At 44.2% G+C, this 18,090-nt stretch overlaps 1 protein-coding gene across 1 annotated transcript; it reads right to left on the bottom strand.

Moving 5' to 3' along the window:
- Positions 1-372: 372 nt before the first annotated feature.
- LOC120916872 lies at positions 373-13,292 on the bottom strand. Its single transcript, XM_040327817.1, has 2 exons — positions 13,131-13,292; positions 373-1,483 (listed from the first exon to the last, which is right to left on the bottom strand). The coding sequence occupies exon 2, from the start codon at positions 1,461-1,463 to the stop codon at positions 846-848; it is 618 nt and encodes a 205-aa protein (XP_040183751.1). The 5' UTR covers positions 1,464-1,483; positions 13,131-13,292; the 3' UTR covers positions 373-845.
- Positions 13,293-18,090: the final 4,798 nt, after the last annotated feature.

Here is an 18,090-nt window from a genome sequence, read left to right as displayed (position 1 = left end):
ACGGGAGCGCTCGTTCTGGTAAAACTAGTGTTTGTAATGGAGATAGCACATTCGTCGCGCTGTAACAGACTGAAAAGCGCGAATCTTCTCTCACCAAACTTTTACTAACGCGAAATCAGCAAAAGCAGCCCAAAAGGTGGCGCCATCCGAATGGAACTTCCCCTTTATAGTGCCGTCGTACTTGTTGTACGTCACTGCACTTTGCTTGAGCATTTTTTTTTCACGATCGTGTGTATGCAAGGCAGGCTTGACAAGAATCACATCGGAAAAAAACTTTTTTTTTTCAAGGACATTAAAAATGGTTGTGTGTACGCGGCTTTAGGGTAATATTCTGTAAATATCTGTAATAAAGAAAAAAAAAATAAACAAAACTCGGCTTTCGTGAAAAGTTTAATTTTTGATTGAATGTCCATTTAATTTACAAATTGACATCAAAATTGATGTAAGATTAGTATTCAGAACAAAAAATAAATATATATAAAAAAAATGTAATGCATTTTTATTGTATCCACTGTAGGCAAATCATAGAACATAATGAAAAAATATATAAAGCTGTTTTGAAAACAAAAGCCTTTCAAGGATGAATAGATTCAGGCTTTTCAGTGCCAGGGAGCCAGCAGGTTTATTGTGATAGGGCTCTCTACAAGGTGACAAGATACACTTTCTAAGCCCTTGGCTTTTTCAAGCTTCCATCTGTTGCTCTTTTTATATTCCATTTTTCCGAGTGTCTGACTGTTCTCTAGGTAGATCATTCTTGGGTTTCAGCGTGTCTGGTCAAAATAAACCAAGAGTCTGCTTTTGAAAATCCAGTCCTTAAACCGGCCTGATTTATATTATACCTTCAGCTACGGCTTGAAGATCTCTTTTCTTTTCTGATGAGTTTGACTTTTCTTGGGTTCTAAGTTTCCGACTCTCAGTCTGCTCTGCGGCATATCAATATAGAAAGTTTTGTGAGAGTTGCTCAAGGTTTTTCTGTTGACTTTAGAAGTGTGGCTTAGCTTTTGAGAAAATGATTTCTTTATGAACGGCAAGGTGTCCTCATAGTAGGTTTGAGGGCCTTTGTACTGTAGGACTACAGAATGGACTTTCGGGGTCCTCAAGCGGTCACTTTTTATCATACTCTTCTTCATTGTATATGATACGCAGACTCCATCATGGACTGTTTTCTTTCCAGTTTCAAAGTTCTTGACGCCATCTTGGCACTTGTTCTTTTTCATTAGCGCATTTAAGTCATTTAATTGCAAATTATAACTTGTGCAAAGCCTCCACTGCTGGATCTTGTTGACCTTATTAGAGTTGGAATAGGAATGGTCAGGGCTCTGACTTTGTAGAACTGCCCCAATCCTTCTCTTAAGAAAACTTGTCATGGGTGTCACACATGGGGCAGCTGGTGGATCCCAATCTTTTTGGAGTCTTTCAAAAACATTTTTCTGTGCTTTGTGGTACCACCATGGATCTTTCATAACTGGAGTGCATAGGAAACCTGTAAATAAATTGGTAGCTTGTTAAATGCATAAATCAGTTAGTGCTAAATTTGAATCCTTAAAATCCAAGTCAGTACTTTTGTATAACATCAAGTGCATGATAAGTAATGTGTACATGTGAACAATTCTAAGTAGGGTTGCGCCGATACCGGTATCGGCGCCGATACGAAGCATTTGCATGAGTATCGGTAATTGTGCAAATGCTCCAATACCTGAAACCGATACTTTCTGTCTCCGCTCTTTCAGTTGCAACGGCATTCCCCACTGACAGTTGAAATGTACAAAAAAAAGCCACTAATTATCAGTTGTTAAGAACCGGGGGTCCCGCATCTTAAAGAACAAATGACTCATTCAGCTGTCAGTGGGGTTCCCCTGTGGACAGCTGAAGACCTCACGGACACCACCCAACATCCTTGAACAGATCATCACCCCAAGCACAAAAGTCAAAAGCCTCGGAGTCACCTTTGACTCAGAGATGTTGATGGATGCACAAATAGGATCAGTAGTCAGCGGATCGCACTATCTTCTCCGCCTACTGCGTAGACTCATCCCCTTCATCCTGGAAGAGGATACAGCGGTAGTAGTCGGAACAATCATCAATTCACGACTTGACTACGCAAACTCTCTCTACTTAGGACTACCAAAATACCAGATTTTTGCTCCTACAAGTCGTCCAGAACACGGCAGCCAGATTGGTAATTTGGGAAAAAACCTTGGGAATCAATCACCCCATCAGGGAGGACCCTCCATTGGCTAACCGTAAAGGATCGGGTCACATTCAATACCCTCTGCCTCACCCACAAATGCACACAAAAAGGAAAGGCTCCTCAATACTAATGCGAGAAAATAAAACACCAAACCCCCCAATCGCATTCGCCGATCAACTAATCAAAACCTCCTCCACATCCCAAAGTCCAACTACAAATCGAAAGGAGAATGAAGATTTGCAGTCCAAGGACCACGACTATGGAACGCTCTTCCGACAAACATCCGCATGGAAGAAAACCATTGGGCCTTCAGGAAAAAACTTAAGACCCACCTCTTCTGAAAGATAAGGACGACACCGGATGGAAATAAGCGCCTTGAGGCAATTTAGTTCACATTTGTAGCGCTATACAAGTTACTCACTCACTCACAGGGGGGTCTGTGCTGATAGTTTATCAGCGCAGCCCCTCCTCGGATGCCCACCCAGGACCACCAGGATGCCGCCCAGGACCACCAGGATGGCCACCACACTGAACCACCAGGTATGCTCCCCTAGACCACCAGGGAATGCCAATCTGTGCCCATGCAGCTGCCAATCAATGCCCAGGCAACTGCCAATCAATGCCCAGGCAACTACCAATCAGTGCCCACCCACAATTCCTATCACTGCCAGTGCCAATGGGATGCCTATCAGTGCCATCTACCAGAGCTGCATATGAGTGCCCATCAGTGCCACGTATCAGTGCCCAGCAGTGCCACCCATAAGTACTCATCAGTGCAGCCTTTCAGTGCCCATCAGTGACGCCTATCAGTGCCCACCAGTGCCACCCATGAGTGCCCATCAGTGCCGCCTATCAGTGCCCATCAGTGCTGCACATCAGTGCCACCAATCAGTGTCACCTATCAGTGCCCATCAGTGCCTATTGTCAGTGCCCCCTAATTGGTGCCACCTCACCGTTGTTGCCTTATCAGTGCCCATCAGTGCCACCTTATCAGTGTCCATCAGTTAAGGAGAAAACTTGCTTATTTACAAAATGTTATAACAGAAACAAACAAAAAACTTTTTTTTTTCCAAATTTTCAGTCTTTTTTTTTATTTGTTTAGCAAAAAAAACGGAGAGGTGATCAAATACCACCAAGAGAAAGCCGTATTTGTGGGAACAAAATGATAAAATTTTTGTTTGGGTAGAGTGTAGCACAACCGCGCAATTGTCATTTAAACAGCGACAGCGCTGAAAGTTTAAAATTGGCTTGGGCAGGAAGGGGGGTAAGTGCCTGGTATGGAAGTGGTTAAAGTGTGACATGTTACTATTTACTCTGTGTATCATCATCTTTCACATTATACCAAAAAAAAAGGCTAACTTTACTGTTTTTTTTTTTAATTCATTAAACAGTTTTTCTTTTGTTTGTTTTTTAAACACGTTTGAAAAATCGCTGCGCAAATAAAAACAAAAACATTTGCAACAACCGCCATTTTATTCCTAATGCCGCGTACACACGACCGTTTTTCGGGTTGTACATTTTTTTTTCTTTTTATGTCATTAAAAACGATCGTGTGTGGGCTCCAGAGCATTTTTCGGGTTCTGAAAAACGGGCAAAAAAATTTCAAACGCGCTCTATTTTTTAACAACGTTTTTAACGTTGTCGTTTTTCGGGTGGTAAAAAATGGTCGTGTGTGGGCTTTAGCGACGTAAAAAATCCGCGCATGCTCAGAAGCAAGTTATGAGACGGGAGCGCTCGTTCTGGTAAAACTACCGTTCGTAATGGAGTAAGCACATTCATCACGCTGTAACAGACAGAAAAGCGTGAATCGTCTTTTACTAACACGGAATCAGCTAAAGCAGTCCAAAGGGTGGCGCCATCCGAATGGAACTTCCTCTTTATAGTGCCATCGTACGTGTTGTACGTCACCGCGCTTTGCTAGAGCATTTTTTTTCACGATCGTGTGTAGGCAAGGTCGTTTTAATGATCGGGTTGAAAAAAACTTTTTTTTTTCTAGAGCCTGAAAAACGTAATTTTTTACAACACGAAAAACGGTCGTGTGTGGCATTAGGGTCTCTGCAAAAAAAATAAAACATATATGTTTGGGGGGTTCTGAGTCATTTTCTATGTAGGAGCGAAGTGGCAGAATTGGCCCGGATGGGAAGTGGTTAAAATCAAGGCTCAAACTGCCATCTTATCAACATGTCATTTACAAATCGTTTTTTCTGCCTTATGAACCAGAAGCGCTCAGCTTATAATGAAAGGTACTGTTCAAAGAAGTGATCGGCTCCTGAATTCAGCTTACATAGCAGGGCCGCTGCCAGCTCTTTCTCATACACCCCATTTGTATAAACCACAAGACATTCCGGTACAAGAGGACAATCTGTGTTTTCATTCATGATGGATAGACTATGGGATCTGACTGCATCCCAGCAACAAGGTTTCTTCAACTGCTTTCTGTACAGCTAGTAATGGACAAGTAAATAATAGTGGACTATAGGTTAATCGCCGGACATATTGACAAATGATTGTTTGCTTTGTTTGCATTCTTATCACAATAAGGTCATAATCCTGCTGTGTATTACTGTAAAACCCTTTAAAAAATAGATTTAAACCCTAAATGAATGACATTTTGTTTACTGATGCACTGTGCATCGTAGACAATTGACTTTTGTAAGAATCAAATACTTCTTTTCACTTTTATTATTTATTCCTTTCGTGTGTTTCAGCACTGCGGGTCTACTGGAGCCACTTCATGTCTACACTCCGTTGCATGCAGTGCTGGGACAAGATCATCTAGTGTCCACAGGGCCGCTGATAGAAATCATGGGGCCCCGTACAGCCTACCTGACGGGGCCCCCTTCAGCTCCACCCCTGGTCCCACCCCTGGTCCCTCCTTTAGCCCCACCCTGGCTCCGCCCCTGGCCCTTCCCAAGATGCCATATTGTACTGCAGACAGTGCCACCCATTCCATGCCGCCTGCCAATGCCATATTGTGCTGCAGACAGTGCCACCCATGCCACCAATGCTGTAATGTGTTGCAGACAATGCCACCCATGACGCTAATGTCATAACACATGTGCTGCCTGCTGACAGTGCCATCCATGCCGCCAATGCCATTTTGTGCTGTAGACAGTGCTCACTATGCCACCAATGGCCTAATGCCATTGGCGGCATGGGTGGCACTGTCTCTGCAGGCAGCACATGCGTTGTGGCATTAGCGACATGGGTTGCTCTGTCTGCAGTAGATTATGGCATTGGCGGCATGGGTGGCACTGTCTCCCATGCTGCAATGTGCTGCAGACAGTGCCACCCATGACGCTAATGCAATAACGCATTTTCTACCTGCAGACACTGCCACCCATGCCGCTAATGGCATAATTCTACTGGCAACATGGGTGGCACTGTCTCTGCAGGCAGCACATGCATTATGACATTAGCGGCATGGGTGGCTCTGTCTGCAGTAGATTACGGCATTGGCGGCATGGGTGACACTGTCTCCCATGCCGCAATGTGCTGCAGACAGTGCCACTCATGACGCTAATGTCATAACGCATGTGCTACCTGCTGACAGTGCCACCCATGCCGCCAATGGCATCTTGTGCTGCAGACACTGGGTGGCACTGTCTCTGCAGACAGCACATGCGTTATGGCATTAGCGTATTGGGTGCCACTGTCTGCAGCACATTACGGCATAGGCCATTTGGCGGCTTGGGTGGCACTGTCTCTGCAGGCAGCACGTGCTATGGGCAGACAAAGCCACCCATGCCACAATGTATAGGTGCCATTACCAGAAACAATGCAACTAGAGTAATGCAGTGTTACTACAGGTACCATGCTACAAAACAATACTGGTAGTAGATCTTGAAGCCCACCTCGCCCCCCCCCCCCTTCCTCAAGCAAGCACACACCTGACCTGTGTCTAAATTTGTTGGCTGGGCCCAAGGAGTCACGTAGTATTCCTGGTGATCCTGCTGCTGCCTGGACTTGAGGGTCCCCGCAAACTATTCCAGATGATCATCATGGGATGCCTGTGCTGATATCTTCTGCCGCCGCTGCTCTCCTTCAGTTGCCTCACTGCTATTTGTTCAGAGGAATCAGAGTCACTCTGCGGCGCCAGAAGGTTACGGCACTACAGAGGACGCGCTGGCCGGGACTTGAGTCAGCATGGCATGAGGAGCGGGTGCGGATGAGGTATTCTTCCGCGCCCGAAATACGAGAAATAGTCCCTCCCCTGCCGCGGCCGCCACATAAGAATGAATATAGCAAATAATAATAAAAAAAAAGGAAAATGTACAGGGGAGGGGGGGGGGACGGGGGGTTGGTGCGGTTAAACGGCTGTTTGGTGGTGGACGATGTTAAGGGACCCTGATCGTCATTTTTTTTTTTTTACATTTAACTCCTATTTTGTTCAGGTTGCCGGGCCCCCCTGCTTGCCGGGCCCGGTACAACTGGGCCAGCTGTACTGGCCTATCAGCGGCCCTGAGTGTCCAGAGCGAGCATGCCAACCTGTGACCCCCAAGGTGTGTGAGCATTATGTGTCAGCAAAATTCCCTTCCCCCAAAAAAATTAGCACTAGTCTGCATGCTTACCCCCAGGGCCGCTGATAAGCCAGTACAACTGGCCCTGTTGTAGGGGGCCCCGTGCCAGCAGGGGCCCGGATGGCAACCCACAGGGTCCCAGATGACAACTCCCCTTTTTTTATTTATTTTTTATAAAATATATATATATATATATATATATTTTTATTTTTATTAAAGGGCCATTTTTTTTTTAGAGGTCCGAGGGTCCCCAGGGGTCCGAAGGCCCCCAGGGCCCCGGATGGCAACCCCCCTTTTTTTTATTTATTTTTTATAAAGAAATATATATTTTTTCTAATATATATTTTTTTTATTTTTTATTAAAGGGACAATTTTTTTTTCTTAGGGGTACAGGGGTCCCCAGGGGCCCGGAGATCCCCAGGGCCCGGGATGAAAACACCCATTTTTTTTATAAAAAAATAAATACATTTTTATATATTTTTTTATTTCATATATATATATATATATTAAAGGGATCATGAGGTCTCCATGTGGCAAACCCCCTTTTTTTTTTTTTTTTTTTATAAATGTTTTTTTTTTCTTTTTAATTAAAGGGTCCAGAGGTCCCCAGGGCCCTGAATGACAACCCCTCCCCCTTTTTTTTATACATGTTTATTTATTTATTTTATATATTTTTTTATTTTTATTTTTTCATTTTTATTAATAATTTGTAAAGGGCAGCCCTCCCCCCCCCCGCTTCTCAATTTCAGACGGCAGCCCCCCCCCCCCCCCCCCCGGTTCTCTGCTCCAGGTGCCTACCAATGCCGCCAATCCCGTAACGCGCTGCAGAGACAATTTCAAGGCGGGGCCAGGGGTGGAGCTAAAGGCGGGACCAGGGGTGGAGCTGAAGGGGGCCCCGTCAGGTAGGCTGTACGGGGCCCCATGATTTCTATCAGCGGCCCTGCTTACCCCCTAAGCATAAATCCTCCCTCCTCCCCGTACAAATCCACCCACTGCTGAAATCCCCACTCTCAGGAGAAATATCTTTGCCCCCCCCCCCATTCCCTCTTCCAGCTCAAATCCTCTCTCCCCGCCAATACCCCCCCCCCCCCTGCACACAAATCGACCCCCCAAAAAATCCCTCTTAGCACAAATCCTCAGCCCCTCAAGTTTCCCCAGTACACATCCTCTCCCCCCTCTAAATTCCTTCTCCCAGCACGTATTACCCCCTCATCCATTTTTATAGCACTTTTCGCTGTGAAAATTACAATGGTCCCAAAAACGTGTCCGATGTGTCCGCCATAATGTCGCAGTCACGAAAAAAATCGCTGATCGCCGCCATTAGTAGTAAAAAATATATATAATAAAACTGCCATAAAACTACCCCCTATTTTGTAGACGCTATAAATTTTGCACAAACCAATCGATAAACGCTTATTGTGATTTTTTTTTTACCAAAAATAGGTAGAAGAATACGTATCGGCCTAAACTGAGGAAAATTTTTTTTATATCTTATTTGGGGATATTTATTATAGCAAAAAGGAAAAAATATAGAATTTTTTTCAAAATTGTCGTTCTATTTTTGTTTATAGCGCAAAAAAAAAACCCCGCAGAGGTGAGGAAATGCCACCAAAAGAAAGTTCTATTTGTGGGAAAAAAACAGTGCCGAACCGCAAAAAGGGGCAAGGTCCTTAACCTGCATATTGGTCCGGGTCTTCAGTGGTTAAGAACTAGTAGGCCACGTGTTGGGCACCAGGCCTATACAGTGAAATAATTAGTGGCTTATGATCAGATGCTACTGTCTACTTCACCCTGTATAGACAACAAGCAAGACAACAGTGGATGCCATAATTAAAGTATAACTGAAGGCAAAATCTTTTGTTTTTGTTTTTGATAAGTTGGAAAAGGATTAGAACACATGTCAGTCATTATTGCTGGCTGTGTCCTCGTTAGGGAGATTCACCCTCTATATTTGTCCAGTTTACTATTATCCTTGAAAGTGAAACGGAAAGTGATAGATGGGAAATCTTCCAATGGGAATACTAACTCTGGTGACATGGGGGGCCCCAAGAGTTTCCATTCATTTGCAGGGATTTCCTATCACTTCCTGTTTTTACCATGGGACAGGAAGTGAAGATAAATCTCCCCAATGGAACATAGATGACAGAAATAAGCCTTGCAAGCCTTACTCTATCCAAAATGAATTAAAAAAAAGTTTTGACCTATAGGGGTTTATTTACTAAAGGCAGTCACTGTGGGTGTGGGGGGACATGCAAGGAAAATAAAAAACAGCATTTTTGCTTGCACATGATTGGATGATAAAATCAGCAGAGCTTCCCTTCAGATCTACAGCGATTTACAGCGACTGCACTTATAAGTGCACTTTCAAGTGCACTAGCGCAACACTTACTGTGTTATTTAGCCAAGAAGGTGCCTAACATCACTTGATTGCGCAAGCACAAGGTTGTAGAGCAGTGTTTCTCAACCAAGCTTCTTTGGAACTCTATGGTTTTTCCTGAGGTTGTTTGGGATCCTTGAACAGTGAGCAACGGTGAATTCATTTCCCACCTATCCTGACCACCAAAGCAAGGGGGTAGTTTTCCACTAATCAACAATGTTGGGGTTTACTTCTACACTGATCTCTTATGTTAAAGGACACCACAATTTCTACTGTCTAGGTTTCTCTTCTGCAGTTATTTACTTCAGGAATATTACTGAAAATAATTTCGTAGGAGGTTAGTCACAAAATTATCTGCCCTGGCTGTAAAAAAATATTCTAGGTATGCCACATTACATATTAGTGGTGGCTCGTGGTTCCTTGTTTGGGGGGGGCGGCAAACAACCACAACCCCCCCTTGCGGCATCTCAAAGCCCCCCTGCTTACTATCTGCCGGTCAGTTACCCCATTTAGGCAGCGGGCAGCAGCGTGGATCAGGTTGCGGTGGGCATCGGGTAGCGGCTCCTGTGTCTTCTTTCGCCATGCGTTTCCTTCCCTCCTCCTAGGTGTCCAATAGGATCGCCTGTCATTTTAGCCAATTGGGTGACAGGTAAAAGACCCGCTTCCCGATTGGCCGGGAGGAGGATCAGTGTTATAAAACCGAATGTTCATTTTGTTGTAACACCTGGGTGGGCTCGTAGTGCAATACTCTGCACAATTCACAGCAGAATAACTGAAGTCATCCAATGTGCTCTTTTAGCTGCTCAGCTCACACGGCTCCCCTCCACTTGACAGCATTATGGACAGGTGAGCTGAGCTGCTGAGAAAAACAATTAAAATATTTTAGAAAACACGTGGTGACCTTTGATTAAAAATAAAACATAACGGGCACCACCGTGAAGCGGAATACGCTTGATCAGCGGGGGATCTCTCCGCTGATCCACGCTAAGCAGGCGGATGACAAGTCCATGTCTGCTCCGCTATGCAGAGCGGACAACATGGACACAGTCCCCTGCTCTCCTCTATGGGGCAATCAGATGGATTGCAATCGGATGGAAATCAGATGGATTGCAATCGGATGGAAATGGACTGCCTGTCCATTTTTATCCAATGCCATCCGATCCAATCTGCCAGATGGATGGGGAAAAGGACCAACAGTCATCTGTTTTTTGCGGATAGGTTTGGATCGGATGGCAGCTGGTGTCAGTGGACATGTGTACGCTGACAACTGCCGCTTCATAGAAAAGACTGGAGGTTCCGATCAGGTCTGCCTGAAAAACTGACAGGTGGACCTGATCTTATCACCATGTGAAAGGGGCCTTTTACTACACAAGCTCCGGGAGAGTTTTGAGTCTTGCATGCGCTATTGCGCCATATGTCATATTTAGTGCACAACTGCTGGGTGGCTTTAAAGTGGAGTTCCGCCGAACAAAAAAATCTTAAAAGTCAGCAGCTGCTGATTTTTAATATATGGACACTTACCTGTCTTGGGCGCCCGCGATGTCGGCACCCGAAGCCAATCCATCCCTCGGCTCTTGGGTGATGCCGCTGCCATTTTCAATAAGGGAATCAGGAAGAAGTGAAATGAAGTAACTTCCTGGTTCCCTACTGCGCATGCACGAGTTGCGCTGCGCGATCCCACTGGTCCCTGCTGTCTTCTGGGACCTGTGTGTCTCCCAGAAGACAGCGGGGGGGACGGAGTAGGTTCCGGACATGGCGTAGGTCACCGCGGTGATCTATGCCTGAAAGTGGGAGCAAATACCTGGATTACACATGTTTCTGCTCCGTCCTCCCCCCTGAAAGGTGCCAAATGTGACACTGGAGGGGGGGGGGATTCCAAAAAGCGGAAGTTCCATTTTTGGGTGGAACTCCGCTTTAAAGTCCTACATGGGTTGGCATTCAGTCCCACTGTGCAAGCAGTCACAACTGGTACTGTTGTTCTAATATATAATTACATGGTTTATAAAACATCTAAGATGCATTAATAATTATATACAAAATTAATTCACATACATATGTACTGTATCTAAAAGTTTTTAACAAGATTGTAAATCGACTTTTATTATATTGTTTTGCATTTTCCTAGTTTGTTGAAATTGACGCTTGTAGTCACCATCAGAAGCCTAATATAACATGGTGACTACACAGGAGCACAACTGGTACAAGGGGACCAGAGAGTTGTCACCCTGAAACAGGAAATACTGTACATAAACAAAGATCTACAACCAGGTATTATTTTAATAAGCTACAGATTTTTAAACATATTTAGCTGGATTTAAAAAGACGCGCCTAACGTTAGGCAGGCGTAGCGTATCTCATATACGCTACGCCGCCGTAAGTTAGAGAGGCAAGTGCTGTATTCTCAAAGCACTTGCGTCCTAAGTTACGGCGGCGTAGCGTAAATGTCCCGGCGTAAGCGCGCCTAATTCAAATTGTGAAGAGGTGGGCGTGTTTTATGTAAATAAAGCATGACCCCACGTAAATGACGTTTTGAACGAACGGCGCATGCGCCGTCCGTGGACGTATCCCAGTGCGCATATTCCAAATTACGCCGCAAAGACTCATTGGTTTCAACGTGAACGTAAATGACGCCCAGCCCCATTCACGGACGACTTACGCAAACGACGTAAAAATTTCTAAATTTGACGCGGGTCCGACGTCCATACTTAACATTGGCTGGGCCAGCTTTTTGTTGGACTAACTTTACGCCTGAAAACGCCTTACGTAAACGGCGTATCTTTACTGGGACCGGCAAGCGTACGTTCGTGAATAGGCGTATCTCGCTGATTTACGCATTCTAGGCGTAAATCAGCGTACACGCCCCCAGCGGCCGGCGTAAATAGTCAGCTAAGATACAACGGCGTAGGAGGTCGTATCTTAGCTACATTTAAGTGTATCTCAATTTGAGAATACACTTAAAGGAGTTCTCTGACCTAAAACTTTTAACCCCCGCTGTGCCGGGGCTGTAAAACTATACAAAATAAACTTTCACTTACCTGCCTACGATCCCCCGTTGTTCCGATATCGCCGTCCTGTTCTCCGGTCCCGGTCTCTTCCGCTTCCTGTGTGTCGGTGACTCATAGTGCGCTCAGCCTATCAGCGGCCGCAGCAATGTCCCGTCGCGGCCGCTGATAGGCTGAGCGCACTATGAGTCACCGACACACAGGAAGCGGAAGAGACCGGGACCGGAGAACGGGACGGCGATATCGGAACAACGGGGGATCGTAGGCAGGTAAGTGAAAGTTTATTTTGTATAGTTTTACAGCCCGGGCACAGCGGGGGTTAAAAGTTTTAGGTCAGAGAACTCCTTTAAATGTACGACGGCGCAGATTCAGAGTTACGACGGCGTATCTACTGATACGCCGGTGTAAACCTCTCTGAATCTGGCTAATTGAAATTACTTTTGATATTACATTTACCTATTTGAGTTATGATTTAATTACCGTATTTATCGGCTTATAAAACGCACAGGCGTATAACACGCACCCTAACTTTAAGAGGGAACTTTTAGGAAAAAAACTTTCCACAGCCCCCTGCGTATAACACGCAGGCACAGTTTACCCGCTTTTTTCATGGTAAAAAAGTGAGTGTTATACGCCAATAAATACAGTATTTGGTTTACATCCACTCTATGCAATACAAGGAAAAGTGTGCCCACTCGTTGAGTGTGAATTTCAGAAGTCCCAGTGGTATGGATAACCCCTGTCTATAAATATGATAGTTCTTTTGCTATTATATAGTTACAGGGTTTTTATTAAAATTACAATGTAAAATAGGCTCTTTGCATTAACATACATATTTATATAAAACTTTTTAACAAGACTAGAATAATTTTAATTGTATTTCTTTGCATTTCTCCAGTGTAAACTTACTTAAAAAACACTGATTTTGATTTTTAAAGGGCCCAGGAGTATTTAGTCAAAAGTCACAGAATCATTCATCTTGTGTTCATGTGCATCTCCTTTTCTCTGTGCAGTTTGAATTAAATATAATAAAAACATACCGATAGCACTTTTCCAGGAACTGGTAGTCCTTGGGATTCGCAGTGCGTCGTGCTTTCTCTGTAGAACACTCTGCAGACTGGCTAATTACGTTAGTAAAATGAACTATAGCCAAGCATTGTCAACAAGGAAAAAAACCTGCAAGTCCAATTAAACTGCTAGCAACTATCTATCCACCCTTAGCAAACACACACGGTACAACAAAGTCAACTGTGAAATGGTAATTACATTCTGGAGAGGAATGCCAAGACTCGCTCTCAAGTGTGAAAAGTTTTTAGGTTTATTTAAATATCTACTTTCCCTGATAGATTTTTTTTTTGTTAAATACAGCTTGGTTATTAAAATAATAAAATTGTAATTTAATCGTTTCTGATTTAATTAGGAAATCCAAGCAGCTATAACAAAACACTAATTAATGTGGTTATTTTTGTTAAAAGAAAATAAATGTATTTTTAAATACAACTAACATAGGTGAATCAAAAAAGGGCTGGCAACTCGGATGCTTTTGAATAAAAGTACTTTATTGGTTACATGGGTACACAGGTGCAGGCTATTTACTGACGCATTTGGACTGAGAAGCCTTCATTAAAGCAGCTAACATAGGACCTGAATATTTCTTGATATCAGCCTTTACTGCACTTCAACATCACTGGGAGATGGCTGGCATGGTAGCATTAGGAAGCAACCAGGGCTCTTCTGCATGCACATGTGCTGGCAGTGACCATGCTGTCAGAATGAGCTAACAGAGCATGCAGATGCTGACCTCATTGGGCTGTTGCCCCTTTATTGTCTAGTCAGCAGGCTTTAGGGCAGGGGTGGCCAACCAGTGGCCCGGGGGCCACATTTGGCCCGCGGAGCCCTCTGATGTGGCCCGCGACCTCCTGCTCTGGAATAGCGGGTTGGCAAGCCCAGATCGCAGGTTGCCGATTTGCCATACCACAGCATCAGTGTTGTGAATGAAGCTGGTGGTAGAGGAAGAAAGCGGCTGCGGACCAGAGCCCCATAAGCTGATGTTTCCTCTACAGCGCCGGCTTTGCCACAGAAGCGATTCAGTTCGCATGCGCCGCGCTTTATAAGTTTTTCATTCATTCAAGGAGTCTATGACAAAGTTCAGCTAACCCGTAGGATAGACACAGGTGCACTACGCTGCACCCGCAGTGTGGGCAAACCGCAGCACATCAGTTGAAAGCAGTCTTAGGCCCTTTTCACACGATCAGCCCGACCAAATGGGACCCTCAATTCGCCTCTACAGAGCGACAGATGTCCATTTATGCTCGCGTACCTCCAATCCAAAAAACAGATGGGAATTTGTCCCCTTCCATCTGGGCAGATAGGAGGGCCCATAGAGTAGCTGTGACCTGTCATCCGCACGCCCTCGCTCATTGTGGCCCACGACTGGTTACCAAGTTGCTTAAGTGGCCCTCGCTATTCAAAAGGTTGGGCACCCCTGCTTTAGGGTATGTTCTTGACCAACAGACAACCAACAAAATGATATCATCCAGACTGCAGGGTGTAGGTAAAGTGGATTTATACTCCCCAATATTTACCTTCGCTTTAATGGTCTGATGCCCACGAGCTCCCTTTGCCAGCACCGGCATCTTTTTCCTGACTTCTTCCAGATGGCCGTTTTCAACCATCTGGCCAATTCTGGATGGCATCACTCCGGCACATGTGCAGCTCAAAGTACATTCTGCTGAAGACTGTGAGCAGGTAGGCTGGTTGGTCAGTTGTGCTGGGAATTTTCTTTGGTTTTGTTTTGCATGAGTTGCCCTTCCGCGTGCTCCTTGCTGCGAAGGCCAATTATAGGTGGGATAAAAGAAAAAAGCGCCTCTAAGTGCAGGATTAAAACTTTTAATATCCCAAAAAGGATTAAAAACACTTACATGATCGAAGATAAGAAAAGGCATGTAATGAGTATGTACAATGGGTGATCCAGCATCAGGAAGGTCCCAGTATATACAGTTTTCAGCAGAAAATCCCGGGAGACCGACAGATGTACGCTCCAGGCTTTGAGAACACTGGTAAAGAAGTCGCACCTTCTAGGTCAGTGTGGAACAAGGATCCCGGAAATGACGTCAGCGGAAAGCGGACAACAACCAGCGTGGACCGCAAACAGGAAGTCGATCATCAAAATGGAACGTGTTTCGGAACTACTGATTGGTTCCTTCTTCAGCCAATGACAATCAGTTATAGGTTAGGCCATTTGTTTGTACTGTTGGAATACTGGTGAGGGGACGCACTGGACATCTTTGCTGCCATTGTTATATATGCTGGGTGTCCAGTGTCCCCCTGTGCCTTTCAGGAGGGGTGGGCTTCCTTCAGGCTCACCTGCCCTCTATCTATCCATTTTCATGAATATGCCTCTACAATGGAGGCTCTCAAAAATATATAGAGTTAGGAATGCAGATAGAACTGGTGTGCCCTGGAGAGGCTCTGCAGCTTACGCATGTATTTGCAAATGTGTGCAAACCAAACCCCTGTTTTTAACGCAAACTGTTAGAAAGGACAATTCCGTTGCTTGCAGGCTGGTTGGTAAGTTGAGCTGGGAATTTTCTTTGGTTTTGTTTGACATGTGTCGCCCTTCCATTTGTTCCTTGTTGCAAAGGCCAGTTATAGGTGGGGGACAGTGGCTATTTGCTTGTAAGGTAGGATCCATTCCTCCATCCACCTTGCTTGTGCGGACGGGGAATCCATTTGTCTTTTCATCATCTATGGACAACTCTAGTTCCTCTTTAAATGTTTCTAAAAAGGAAAGTAAAAAAAAAAATGCTTCTGACCCACCAGGTAACTTTAGATTACCTGGTTAGCAAGCATTAAAGTCTCTAATTTCAACTAGATAATCCCTGTCTGGTAGCCTTGCAGTGACATGACAGGATTGGCAAGGCGCAGCAAAAACAGAGACTGTCTATTTAATAAACAAACACAGTTGCCTCCATTTAAATACTGTACGTGAGTACAAACTATACATAAAGATAAAATCTGTAATACATTAACATGTGTTAGTAAATCTCAACTTCTTTAAATGTCCCCCCGGGCCACCTTTTAAAAAAACAGTTCTGGCTTTAATTCTCACCTTCCGTCTGGAGCTGTCAATCACAGTACCTCTTCTTCGCCATGAGAACTCCTCAATCACAGTTAATTGATCCTCAGTGTCACTCAATCTGGAAGACTAATGCACGGGTAGTAGGTTATATGGTTTTCAATGGAATAGTTCACACCAGTGCTTGCAGTTCCGATGCGTTCCAGTTCCAGAACAAAAAGTAGAACATGATGCATTTTTCCTGCACTGGACTGTACTGAAACACTGTAAAAAGCATCAAAAGTGCACTGGAACAGACCTAAACACACCAAGAATGCACTGGAACACACATGTCCTTATTTAAGGTTAAGAAAAAAGAGGGGAAAATGCACTGGACTGCATTAAAAACGCACTGGAACACATCAAAAACGTGTCAAAAACGTGCATGCAGAGAAGCATCTGGAACACATTTGGACTGCGTTTCTGTGGTGTGAAATGGCCCTTATGGAAATGGGAACAGAAAAACAAACAAGGCGCCTCTAAGTGCAGAAATATAAAACTTTTAATATCCCCTAAAGGGGTTAAAAACACTTACAAGATGGTGGGTGAAGCAGGCATGTAGCAGGTAAGTGTGTCCAGAAGATGTTCCAGTGGCAGGGCAGTCCCAGTCTGATGATAAAGCTTCCAGGGAAGTCCACAGGATAACAGCCAATTTGTGCTGTGAGTATTTAGAGAACACAATAGTGATGGAGCCTGGGGATGATGTCAGAGGGGCGGGACTTGTGGACAGCAATAAAAAACAACACAGTGTTTTGGCAGAAGGCTGCCAAATGACTATACACTGTTTACACACACAGATAACACACACATATATATATATATATATATATATATATATATATATATATATATATATACATACACATACATAATAAATGTATATATATGTGTATATGTGTATATATGTATGTATGTATATATATATGTATATGTATATATATATATATATATATATATATATATATATATATATATATGTGTGTGTGTGTGTGTGTGTTATCTGTGTGTATAAACAGTGTATAGTCATTTGGCAGCCTTCTGCCAAAACACTGTGTTGTTTTTTATTGCTGTCCACAAGTCCCGCCCCTATTACAACACATAGACTATAAGAAGTCTAGCTCCTATGGAACCATTGTCACTGGGTGAAGAAGGAACCAATGAGCTGTTCCGAAACGCGTCCCGCCTCTATGACACAATTCCTGCCCTCTTCCTGGTTGTGTTCCATGCTGGTTTTTGTCTCGCTTCCTCTGACATCATCCCCAGGCTCCATCACCATTGTGTTCTCTAAACACTCACAGCACAAATTGGCTGTTATCTTGTGGACTTCCCTGGAAGCTTTATCATCAGACTGGGACTGCCCTGCCACTGGAACATCTTCTGGACACACTTACCTGTTACATGCCTGCTTCATCCACCATCTTGTAAGTGTTTTTAACCCCTTTAGGGGATATTAAAAGTTTTATATTTCTGCACTTAGAGGCGCCTTGTTTGTTTTTCTGTTCCCATTAGAGATCGCTTGTCTCCCTGAGTGCTGCCTAAAGTGTGTGAAGATCTGCTACCCTCTCCAACACAGACTTTATCTGTCAGGATTCAAATTCTTGGAGCGCCCCGGATATACACATTTTTCTGGATCCTTATGGAAATGAGTGCAAAGCATTATGGCCCTCCACAAAAGCACAGCACCCTGGATTCAAAGTGTATTGATGGAAACAGCCACACCAATGTCATGAGATAAAGTGGTTGATTTACTAAAGGCAAATAGACTGTAAACTTTACAAGAAAAACAAAAAACTGCGCTACAACACAATAGTCTCAAGGCAGCAGCTAACGTGCGAAGTACACAACAAACATAAAAAACAAAAAGCTGCGCCAATAAAATGTTA

Source organism: Rana temporaria, chromosome 11 (assembly GCF_905171775.1).
Source record: "Rana temporaria chromosome 11, aRanTem1.1, whole genome shotgun sequence".
Taxonomy (NCBI): domain Eukaryota; kingdom Metazoa; phylum Chordata; class Amphibia; order Anura; family Ranidae; genus Rana; species Rana temporaria.
This window is presented reverse-complemented; position numbering and strand designations above follow the sequence as displayed.

Excerpts from the sequence above, each read along its gene's own strand:
- LOC120916872 (XM_040327817.1), bottom strand. The coding sequence starts at position 1,463 with ATGAAAGATCCATGGTGGTACCACAAAGCACAGAAAAATGTTTTTGAA.